This window comes from Phlebotomus papatasi, chromosome 2 (assembly GCF_024763615.1).
Source record: "Phlebotomus papatasi isolate M1 chromosome 2, Ppap_2.1, whole genome shotgun sequence".
NCBI lineage: Eukaryota > Metazoa > Arthropoda > Insecta > Diptera > Psychodidae > Phlebotomus > Phlebotomus papatasi.
In genome coordinates this window covers 28,755,347-28,768,126 of record NC_077223.1, presented here as the reverse complement: position 1 = coordinate 28,768,126, position 12,780 = coordinate 28,755,347, and the positions used below count along the sequence as shown (strand labels likewise).

Sequence of the window (12,780 nt, the reverse complement as noted above, 5' to 3'; positions counted from 1 at the left end):
ATTTTGTATTAATCTGAGACACTTTCCTTTCTTTTAAACAGTTAGGCAAAATTAATTTTTTAAATTGTATTAACCAGTCATCAGTCCAAAACTTATCTGAGTTCAAATTCACGAGCGTAACTTGATAAATTTTTGACTGGTTACTGGTTAATATATTTCATAAAGATAGTTTTGCCTGACTCCTTCCAAGAAGGGAAAGTGTCTCAGATTAAAACAAAATGAACTGTTGTTCGAGATAATGGGGTTTGACCATGATTAAATTTTCGATTAACCCAGGCAATCAACGAAATATACAGTAACCAGTAACTAGTTGTGACTGGTTGTGCGGGAAAATTGAAGATCATTATAAACCATCTTTGGATCGACTTATGGGCTCCCCGAAGGTTCAAGTCGCTGTCTATAACCATTGGTCATATAGCTTTGATAACATACGGACGAATCAGATGGACAAACATGATGTCAAAAAACTCGAAACTTTATATTTCCAAAATTTTACATTGTTCGTGACATGATCATTTTTTGAGTATTTTTTTGGATTTTTACAAATATTTGGTTTGGATGACAAAACTTTACGAACAAATGTCAAAATTTCACAAACCTTTTAGTGTATTTACGAACAAATGTTTGTCAAAGAACTTAAAATTCTCATTAAATTATCATGATCCGATCAATACTTGTGAGATAATACAAACTTTTACGAACTTTTTTGTGAGTTATGCCCAACGCACAATAACTTTTGTTTTGTAAACAAGTTTTTGACATTTGAATGAGAGTGAATGAAACAGAGATCTAGTTATCTCGTTTTCTCTCATAGGAAATTTTGAAAACATATTTACAAACAAAAGTTATTGTGCGCTGGGCATTATGCCCAACGCACAATAACCTTTGTTTGTAAACTTGTTTTTATAATTTACCTTAAGAGAGAGCGAGATGACTAGATCTAGATCTCACTCCCATTAAAATGTCAAAAACATGTTTACAAAACAAAAATTATTGTGTGTTGAGCCTTATGCCCACCGCACAATAACTTTTGTTTGTAAACATGTTTTCAAAATTTCCTATGAGAGTGAGGGAGATCACTTGATTTAGATCTCTTTCATTCTCACTGAAATGTCAAAAACAAGTTTACAAAACAAAAGTTATTTTGCGTTGGGCATTATGGCCTCTACACATTGGGAGCAATTTTTGTCAAAAATTGCTTTTTTGAAGGAAATTCCCTGCAGCGTTGTAGGGGGAAACGTCAAATTTCTGTCAAAAACGCAATTTTTGACGAAAATTGCTCCCAATGTGTAGACACCTTTACTTGATTTACGAGAATTTGGAAGTCCCCAGTAGGAATTCATAAACATTTACGAACAATTCTCCAACATATTTTTTTCCGTGTATACAACTCAAAATCGAGGAATTATAATATACTCCCTCTCTCTCAGCGAAGTCCGATCAGTATAAAAAAGTTTGCAATTCAGTCAGAAAGGTTCTGGAAATTGCATTATTGCGTTATTACTTTGAGAGAAAACTTTATAAAGATGTTTAAGAAAAGTTTACACAATGGATTTTCTTTTGCAGATTTGACAAAACTTTTCCATATTTTAGAAGGAAAGACATCATTCTGACAGCCTGACGACTCTTATCTTCCAAAGTAAAACACTGATCCTATTACTTTATTCTTTGTATATGGTTTATTTTCGGTTTGTAGCTTTACAAATATGCCAAAGATTTCCAAAATTAATTTAAAATCATTTCCATTTTACTATGTTTACGTTACATTTTTTACCCGAGCAATTCTAGGTTAGATTGGAAATATTACAATTTTTAGCTCATAACCAAAGATCCAACATGAGATTTTTTTACGAGCCCAAGATGTGTGATTCATTTAGATCTGATTCATCAGACTCATATCCCAAATAATCAGAAAAAACATTAAAATTTTGCATGCAAAGATGATTCCGGAAACATATTTTTAGGTTATGTTATTATAAATAGAAAATGACGCACTGCATTTTGGCTACATAACCTCAAAATTATACAAACTTCCACCACAGATTCAAATAGTTTGAATTAAATTAGAATTATATACAGAAATCCTGATATTAATTATTAATTTCCCGTAGAACATTTTAGAGAATTACCTTGGCTGTTGAACATGCCAAAGATACTCAGAATAATTGTCTTCTACAACAATCATCATTGTTTAAATTGCTTTTCTCTAGTTCGTAATACGACATAAAACACAAAATTGATGATTAAATCCCAGATTATCAATGAATTTTAATACAATTTCACCTTTAAGAATTGAAATAATTTGACAACAAGTTTCTTAATCGCAATAATTGTTCTTAAAACTCCTCAGACTGATACTTTTAATTTGCAATTGAAATTAATCCATGTTTTAATAACAGGCAACATAATAATCTGCCGTACAACCAAGTCTGGTAAGCCTTACTCAATTTTTATTTTCTGAGATTCATGAAAAACAGCAATTTTTTCTTCATGAATTCAAACGAGGTATTTGCAGTGGAAACTCATCTATTACAAAATTTTCTTAACTCGTAAACAATATGAGAAAATAATATGGAAATCCATTCTCATGTACATCGATGTGAATTGAAAAAAAAAAAAATAATTTATTTTTGCACAAGACTAAAAAGAAATACCATCAATTTTCAAGAGCCACAATTAATTGAGCGTGAAAATGATTTAAAGAGTGAATATATTGGAGCTTTTTGGCGCCATTTCCAACCCCTTTTTTTTTACAAAACTCACTCAACTCACATAATTAAAGTTATTCGATGTGCAATAAATTCAAATTAATTCATTGTTCTCAATTGCTGAAGCATTTTTGGGGCTTAAATTTAGGGGGACTACGCAGAGTTTGATTTATCTCATGAATAGTGATTTTTTTGTCACTTCCCCCTTTCAGAGAGGAATTCCCTATCAGTTTACTATCTCTGTTTATCGTCTCGGGAAAAAAAATATGCCTTAGTCATTTTAGCTGGACAAAGAGGAGACTATATACAGTAGTTTGAAGGACATTAAAGGAAGGGAAAAGGATTGTGATAAAGCCTGGGGTCATAAAAATTGTAGTAACGGCACAAACCTTGCGTCCATAGGAGAACTTGAAGAAGAAGTTGAGAATGCCATTGGGAATACGTGTCCCCAGTGCATGCTGAAGATTCACTTTGTAGCCTTTGAGTACGGATTCAGGGAATTTGGTCCGCCACCAGAACAGCACCCAAACCAGGTGATTCTCAATCATTGAGACTGTGGCATGAGCAATATTCTTTTGCTCCTGTGTCAAACCAGCATCGATGTCCTGATTGAATTTCTGTGTCAACTCCTTGATGATGATAGCCGAATCGGCGATCTCTTCACCGTTTAGCTCAATAAACGGAAGGAGGCCCTTCTTGGAACGATACTTTGTCTTGTGATCCACATTCTAAAAAAAAATCAAATAAAAATGGCTGAGTAACGGTTGCTTTTTGAATAACATGAAGTTAACTGCGAATGTTTTATAGTTTTTTTTTATCTTTGAATAATTGTCCAAATAAGGATTTTTAAAAAATATAAAATCTAGTCTTTGTTCTAGAATTTTTCACAACATCCTAGTTGTTTTATTTTTAAGATAAAAAATATTATAAACATTAAACACTTTTGAGATGCCAAGCAGAAATTTAGCCAGTGACTTAAACTTTGAATTATAAGGTCAAGTAAAAAGTTCTGAGGCCTTTACGCAAGATGGCTTTATTGAGCAAGGAGCAATATCTCACGACATATAAATCGCATCGGGTCATACTAGACGTCAAGGTGACAGAACTCTTCAAAACAAAAAAGTTCTTTGTTTTAAAATGTTTTGTGTTTAGTAAACCCAGTTCGACAGCCAAAAACGTAAAGAGAAAGAAAAAGAAGAATTAGAAGTAAAACTAGTTGTATTTTGCACCTTTCCAAAATAAATTTAAAACAAGCGAAAATTCGATATGTTCTTCAGTATTACTACGACAAAGGTTAAAAAAAACGATGCAGGCGTTCAAAAGAAAATTGTTCAGTTTGTTAACTCAATACAGTATCTGATGCATTAGCAAAGCGGTGGTTCAAACATTTTTTGGTAGATTGACGGTCCCTGTAGCCGATCGGCCGCAAAGTTTCAAAGTAACGAAAAAATCCATGGAATTTATCTCCTATTTTTCCGCGTGAGTTTCCGGGGAAATAAACGCTAATATTTCGCTTGGAATTCTGCAGAGTTATCAGATTTTTTCGCATGGATTTTCTTGAAAAAAATTCCGAAGTGTTTTCTTGCAATTATCTAAGAGCATTCCGTGAAAATTTAAACAAAATTTCCATTAAATATTCCGAGAATATTTTCTGGTATCTTTCCGGCCAAGACTCCATGGAAGTAAACGCGAAAAATCTGCAATTATTTTTCGCCCTAACGCTATAATTCTTGCGAGCTAGACATACTCAAATGAACGATATGGTAGGAATATTTTCAACTCAAAAGTAGAACTAAGTGTTCGTCTGATAGATGAATACTACAAGTTCCAAGTTGCCAATTGGCATTGATCATCTATTTATTTATGGATGTTTTTTTATGGAACTCCTCTATGAAAATTCCACGCCATTTTTAATCTATTTTTGGAATTATTTTGAAGAAAATATTAAAAAAAATCCACTGGAAAAGTCGTAGAAATCCGTAATATTAAACCACGGAAGCCACTAAGGCCATTGCATGGAAATTTCCACGGAGAATGTCGTGGAAATAAAGAGGATTTTTCCGAATTTTTAAAGGGCTGACTGCCGATTATACGCTAATAATCCATAGGAAAAGCCGTGGAAATATTCGTCAGAGAAAAGTCCATGGAAACTCACGGACATTTCTTATTAGACGGTCCTATACAGAGTTCCGCAAACGTCCATGGAACGCTAGGAAGAAATTTAGCGTCAAATTCCATCTCGGAAGCTTACGCGGATTTTGAGCGTTAAACTCCAGGGAACTCCACGCGGATTTTTAGCGGTAAAATCAGCGGACATGGCAGAAAAAGCTTCTGTAAATCCAGTGGAATCGCTGCGGCCGTTGGCTATAGGGAGCAATAGCATAAGAAAGTCGAGAAGATGGACTCCATCCGGATGCGTCAGTTTGTGTTTTCTTGTCCTGAAAGGATTGCACCCCCTGATACATCCGAGGAGAGTCCATCTCCTTGATTTTCTTATGGTTCAAACAATTCTATTCTGGGAAAATGGGCGACAAGGATGAGCTACGCTATGGTAGGCCAATTGTCGAAAATGTCGATAATATCATGGAAATCATGGAAATCATTGAGTTGGACTGGCACTCGAGCACTTATTTTAAAAAACAACAGTTTAGAACCATTTACATAAGGCTGGTCCAAAGAAGCTAGATGTATGAATGTCATACAAACGAATTGTCACAACCTTTAAAACCGAATTAATGTCTGCGATTCTTTGACCCATCAACCCTTTTTTTGAAACAAATGGTGACTGGCGATGAAAAATAGTCCACATAAGAGAACAACAGTCGGAAAAAAATCCTGGTCCAAGCATGATGAGCCGGCCCAACGATCGCCAAGCTCGGATTAACGCCCAAAAAGGCTTTGCTGTGTGTTTAGGGGGATTGGGAGGGAATCATCCACTATGAGCTGCTGCGAGATTCTATTCTATTGTCAACAACTGACCAGAGTGAAGAAGACGCTCGACCAGCAGCTCCCATAATTATTGACCTATAGGAAGGGTGCTGTGTTCCATCAAGCCAATGCCAGGTCGCAAACATATTTAACTACGTTTCAGATACTTCGAGAGTTTGGATGGGACGTTTCATTGCACCCGACTTATACACCAAACCTGACAATAAGCGTTTATCACCTTTTCAAGCATTTTCAAAATTTTCTTGATGGAACAAAACTGTCCTCAAAGTAGGCTTGTAAAAATCAGATAGTCTAGTTTTTTACCAGTTAGAGACGAAGACTTCTTGGGCACTCAATGGGTCAAATGGCAGTGTACTCTCTCTATGCTGCAAGTGCCCCGGGTTCGAATCCCTTTTCGGTTACCAGTAATTTTCTGGCGTAAAAAGGTTTGAAATGCACTGCACTTGAATCCACGGGGTATGGCCCTGAGAATCTCATCACGTAACAAGAAATAATAATTCATGTATAGAAATCCCCTTGTGGGAAGGCCTAGTTCCTCAATGGAACTCAATGTTGTGCCAGCAAGAAAAAAAGACGAGTACTTCTTCAATCAAGGAATTATGTAATTGGCATCAAAATAGGCAAAACTTATCGAACAAAATGGCGCATTTATTATTTAACTCAGATAATCCTCTTGTTAATTTCATCTTCCAAATAAAACTTAAAAGAGCTCAGAACTTTTTACATCACCTAATATTTCTTTTACTATATTACAGAGCCAGAAAATCTAGCAAAGAGACTACATAATGTTAATTGTAAAACTTTTTTTCTGTTTTCTAGAGAATCAATAAATACTTATTGAAAATGGTCTAATATTGCTAATTCCCTTTTGCTCTCAAATTCTTTAAAGATTTATAAAAATATCAAGAGAGGAAAGTCTAGGGTTAACAATTAAAACTCAGTAAAAAATAGCAAGTGATTGAAGTGGCCAAAATCGAGATGAAATATTGAATTAATTTAATGCAAGTTTCTCATGATTGCAGCAGAAATGCAGCAGAAATTAGAAAGTAGACATAAACTCTTAAAAGTTGCTAATCTTCCATATTAAATATCAGTAACCAAATAATTAAAAATTAAATAATTATTTTCAAATTCCTGTTTGCTCTCACATTTACCAAAATTTCAGAATTATTTCATGCTGGAAATATTAGGGATGTGCATGAAAAATCCAGATAAAATTAGCAAGTGGATGAGTACGCCAAAAAGTAGGCTAAGTATATCATCGAAGTTGGCAATCGTGTTATTTTTCTTCCTTTATTTGAAAATTCTACCCGGCATTTCTCACTCTCCCCTTCCCCCTTCAACATATTGATCCATTTTTCCGGAGAGAACCCCAGAGAGTCAGTGAGAAAGCTTGAAAATGAGCGGAAAATCCAGCTTGTTACCGTGGTAACGTGTATTGCGAACATTTTGCCAGCATTTTCCACCCACACTGCACAATATCCGACTGCAATCCGAGCCCTCTCTCGTGCCCAAAACTCTCGCGTGAGAGGGAAAATTCTCTGGTACATAACTCAGAAAATACACACACCAATTTTCCACCCAGAAAATTGACATACAAAAATGGTAATTTTCTGCCTCGAGGGGCTGAAACATTTTCCGAATTTTATATTTCTTCTTTGGTCGTAACGAAACAAAAAATTCTGTTCTCTCCACAAATTAATGCTTATCACGAATTTTCCATCAATTTCTATTAACATCGGACAACATTTTTCCAGTTCGTCAAACTAGCCCAACCCATCTTTTTTTTCCTTCAACTTGAATTTCCACGAAAATTCTCATCTGAAGAGCAACTAAAATTCGCAAAAAAGGGGTTTGAAATATTCTTTCCACTCTATTGAATTCTCTTTATTTTATTTTTTTTGGAGGGTGTGCAATAGAAAATTTGCATTAAACAATTGCACTGAGGGCAGAAAAATTGCAAAATAATCCCCTTTCCTGCACTCATTGAGTCGGTAAGAGAAAATAAGAGAGAGACAGAGAGAATAACCCTCCCGGAAAACATCCACCCCATTCTCATGAGGAAGTTCATTGCTCTTGGTTCAGTGAGAGAAAATGGATAATATCACACACACCCACTTTTCCATCTCATCCCCAAAGAATATTGCCCCAAAAATTCCTTATTATGGCATCATTAAGGGTGGAAAATGCCCTGGGAAAAAGAGAATCTTGCCCCCGACTATAGCACTCCTACCCCGCCAAAAGAAAAATCGTGAAGGAAATCCCGGAAAGTTTTCCCAACAGGATTAGTCCGATTTTTCACACACATACACCCCCCTCGGGAAAGATGCTTTTCTCTGGGCGGATTTGATTGTTGGAAAATTCACAATTGTCCACTTTCCCGTGCAGAAAGTCCATCCATCCGACAAGAGAAAAAATGGGCGGGAAAATCAATAGGAATGAGTCATTCAATCGATTCAATACACCCGGAAGGATTTCAAGTGGTCCCTGGTAGGTGGAAATTTGAGATTCATCCTCCAGATAGAATTTTGTGTGAGTTGCCCTTTTAGGGCCGATGAAAGTGAAAATTTGTGGGAAAAGTCGTAAAATTTAGGTATACACGTCTCTGGCGTTTTCCTATACCCTTTTTAGTGTGTATGTATAGTACTTTAGATAAGGCACTTCAGCAAATTTTAGAGGTATATAGTTCTCAAGGATTGTACAGAATAATTTCCCTTAGATGCTTTCAGGGAGGATTTAATGAAATTCGATCAAATTGTGTAGGGAAATCAATTCAGTCTAAGAAGATTTCATTTAATTCTTCAAAATATGCAAGAATAGAGAAATACGAAGAAGTTCCAAAGAATCCCTGTACTCTATTAAATTTAACTTGATTTTTAAGATCAGTAGGGTGAAAGGAATGCCTATTGACACTTTAAGAAGTCGTGTCAGGACTTATTAGGAAAACTTAGGAAAAAACGTCATATTATTTACATTTTATTAGATACTTTAAATAAATTTATAGATTTTAACAAAAGTGTCAATATAGGGGTTCCCTGTCGAAGAGGTGTTCCTTCGACCCTATTGCATGAAAAATCTTAGATTCCAATAAACAAAGCTTAATCTTCCAAAGTCTAAGAGGTTATTTTAATTTTTGATAGTAAATATTTGTCCAATGTGTTTAAAGAGAACCAATTTCAATATGATCACAACAAATTCTAAACGTAACCTAAAAGAACTGAATTTCATACAGTCCGGATATTTCAGATCCCTTAGTACAATTTGGTTTGAATTAAAGAAAAACACGTTTTGCAAAGGAAATTTTTGGAATACTTCCAATTTAAAAGTTGCCAGAATTGCCATAATAAATTACATATGAGGTTATATTTGACGTAACCTCAAACATGCATGACTCAAAACTTAGATTGTGATGAGTACCACAAAATTCTATTAATAGATACAGTAGAGCCCCGCTATAGGCCATCGCTCTATAGTCCACAATTTATCGACCGTTCATTTCAAAACACTTATTTTAAGTTAGGTTATGTTTTTTAGTACGCGACATGAAATGTTGTCATAATTATTTTAATATTTTTGGCAAACTTTATTGAGTAGTTGTAATAATTGTGATCCATAATGAAGAGAGCGAGGACAAGTACCACAATCGCAAAGAAAGTGGAAGCCGTCGAGCAATTTCAATACAACAGTCATAGATAATTAAAAAAAAAATGAAATGGACTATGAACATATAGTGTGACCCAAGTGTCAAATCTGGAACCAAATATGGACTATAGCGAGACTCTACTGTATTAGAATAAAATATTTAATTTTTTTTGTATAAAAATGTTTTTAAATAGATAAAGTTAGAGTTTTGAGTTAGAACTCAAAATATGTAATACAAAACATAACCCTATACATGATTTATTTCCGTAAACTTACACTGCTATTTTAATAATTGCTTTTGATTGGGGAATTTATAAGTTTAGAGAATTATCTAAAAATATGTATTTTTACAAACTATAACATTGTAAATTTATCTGTAAATATAACCCTACTTTCTAACATAACCTCAAATCTCTTTCTTTGGAAAATCAGCTGAGGTTCTTTACATTTTCTTTAGTATTATTTCTAAAATGCAAGATTAATACATAGAAAAAAGAATATTTCGTAAAATTGTTTGTAAAAGTATTTTACAAATAATGTTCGCAAAATGATCACTTGACGAACATTTTTTGTTCTTTTAAACACATTTATTTGTAAATATTTGTAAATACACAAAAAAAGTGTTGTTTGTATATTTTCGCCAAACAAACAAAAATGTATGAACAAATGTTTGTAAAACAACATGTTCGTCAAGTGATCAACGTTACAAACAATGTTTAAGAAAAAAATACAAACTTTTACGATCTTTTTTGTGGGTTATACTATTACGAGCATTTCGTAAGGCCCCAATAAGAATTCACAAACATTTACGAACAATTTTATAAATTTTTTTTTGTGCGTAGTAAAAAATTTCGTTTGAAGGGAATCTTTTAAGAATGTATGACACAAACTATATTATTATAATTTTTTCAGCTTAAACACAATATAGACTCACTGTTCAAAATAACCTATTTCTTATGTAGGGTTTCACTTTCTCACTCAGGCTAGTAAATTGATTTAAAAATATTTACGCTAGGTTAGGCCTAACCTAAAAATTTCAGTCATTTTTTATGTCATAAACTCATCTTTCCTTTTTAAAGAATTTTTGATCAATCAACCACAACCGGAAAAATTTGCTATGAATTTAAAGCAAATTGTTTTATTTCCTTTTGAAAGCCTTAAACAAGGAAAGAAACAAGAATTTATTTGAATGTTTTTGTCATTCAAATCATACTTCGGAAATATTTTAGGTTAGGTCCAACATAACCATATTTTCCAGTGTAATCCAATTTAGTTAATAAATCTTCGATCCAATTAAAAGACCCTTATTGTACAGTTACAAATCTTCATTCAATTTCTAATTTGAATTCTTTACCAGAGTAGCATTATTTTTATCATTTTTTAAATAATTAAAACATTATACAAACATATAAAATTTATGTTTTTGTAATGCTATTATTTTATAGTGTTCAAATTGGCTAATTTATTAATCTGAATAACTCCTTGTTATGCGAAGTAGCAAGTCTTGCTAATTAGAACTTCGTCAGAGTAGCATTAATTGCTTAACTATTTAGTTCTCATCACTTATTATAAAGCTATGATATGTAATATTCTTGATTGGAAATAAATTAGAACACAGTGCACACTCTTGAAATATTTAAATAATCTCTAAAAATCAAATCCTAAATTTTCGGAAAAGATTATCAAATTAATCAATAATTTTATTTACATCATTCACGTCCAATCTACCCCGATTTTCCCCATTAAAAAAACATTTTTGATTAAATCATATTTACAAAGAAAGCAAAAATATTGCAATTGCAAAAAAGTCTCGTGGAAAATATCAGCAAAAAAGGTCATGAAATAAAAAGAAATACTGATAAAACTCTAATCAGTATGTGCCACAAGACTCTGCAGAAAAAAATATCAAAATATTTTTAAAATTCCTCTCTAAAGTGAGTCAATTTACATAATAAATATAAAAAAATCTTAAGCTCTCGATAGTGCAAAAAAAATCATTTATCTTCAAAGAATGTCTCTACGTCAATAGTGATTCATGCAAATTCTTCGTGAGCAACAATGCGAGAGCGTAAACTAGAAAATGTATATTAAGCTAACAATATTATTCACTATCAAGTGTAATTATTTCATCCTGAGATGATTAATTAACGCACTTGGACGATGAGAAAAAAATATGCAACTCTGAAGATGTATATATTTGCAATTAAGCACACCCCGCAAACTTTGAGGAATGCCTTAATATTTGCTTTTCTCAATTAATATTCTAGACAATGTTGTGTCGTGCAGAGAAAAATATTTCCTTCCGCAAATTGACACAAATACTCCTCAAGAGTGTCTCTGATGGGAATTTCTAAACAGGTGTTTATCCATAAATTTGCATTGTCAATAAGGTCTTTTTCTCGTGATACGCAATCACTGGGTGATGAAGGAAAAATAATATGCGATCGAGAGGGAAAATATGTGGTTGATTGAGGTGGGAAAAATTCATTTAAAAAATTCATTGTATTGAGAATCAGCAAAGAAAAACTGAATGAAATTTTTGTGTCTTGTTTATTTAATAACATTTTCAATACGTTTTCTCATAATTCAAATTTTCTCTGAAACGGTGAAGCCAAATTTGAATTTTTCAAATAAAATTATCGACAGAATCCCAGTGAGAATTTTTCATCGATATTCGGTATTATGTAATTTTTCCTTGGATTCTATTGCATTAGTGGTATGGTAGAGTACTGAATACGCTCTTCAGGCCTAAAGCCACCTTCAGACTATAGGTTTAATCCAGTTTCAGAAGATATCAAATTCCTTAATAGCAACCAATTGAATTGACTTTTCTGAACTAGACTTTTCTAAGTCAAAATTTCCCAAAAAAAATCTTGATTGATAAGAAATTAGAAAAGTAAAGTCATATGGCTAATGTGATGGACACACTTACGACTTAAGCCAAGAAACGGCTTAACGTAATTATTATCAAAATAGTGATTAGAGCACATTTCCAGCAGTTTCCCACTAAGTCGTCTATCGGCTTAAGCTTAAAGGCTCAAATAGACTCAGGCTGATCCTCAAGAATATTTAGCATGTAAAAATTGGCAGTAAGAGATTATGTAAAAGAAATTTATACAAAGGATCCTTAATCGATGATCGAAAGCCCTGCCCTGATTGTATAACAATTTGCGATAAATCTTTACAACCAAATTTTATAGTTTAAATATTCTCGAAGATCATTGTGAGTCTTAGGACTGTCTAGGGCATAAGCCTTATACGGGCTTCAGACCTGAGACTTAGCCATATGACTTAACTGCTCTTATTTTTCAACAATCAAGATTTTTTGGGAAAAATTAACTGAAGTTAGGAAACGACAAATGACCTATTAAATTAGTTAATAAAATTAGTTGCTATTTAGGATTTTGAGACCTTCAGAAACTGGACTAAACCTCTAGTCTGAAGACCGCATTAGGTTCGTGATACACTTCCGACTTAAGCT

General features: G+C 33.3%; 2 protein-coding genes across 3 annotated transcripts in view; both read right to left on the bottom strand.

The window, feature by feature from the left end:
* Window positions 1–12,780, bottom strand: part of LOC129803353 (failed axon connections) — a 41,429-nt gene that overhangs the window by 9,851 nt on the left and 18,798 nt on the right. For both annotated transcript variants that reach the window (XM_055849839.1, XM_055849838.1), the window contains exon 2: window positions 3,098–3,436. In XM_055849839.1, the coding sequence (XP_055705814.1) occupies window positions 3,098–3,436 (339 nt within the window). The remainder of the gene's footprint in view (window positions 1–3,097; window positions 3,437–12,780) is intronic.
* LOC129803367 (probable 28S ribosomal protein S25, mitochondrial) overlaps window positions 3,372–12,780 on the bottom strand; it is a 90,886-nt gene continuing 81,477 nt past the window's right edge. Inside the window, exon 5 of the transcript XR_008751855.1 lies at window positions 3,372–3,436. The gene's annotated coding sequence lies outside the window, so the exon portion shown is untranslated. The remainder of the gene's footprint in view (window positions 3,437–12,780) is intronic.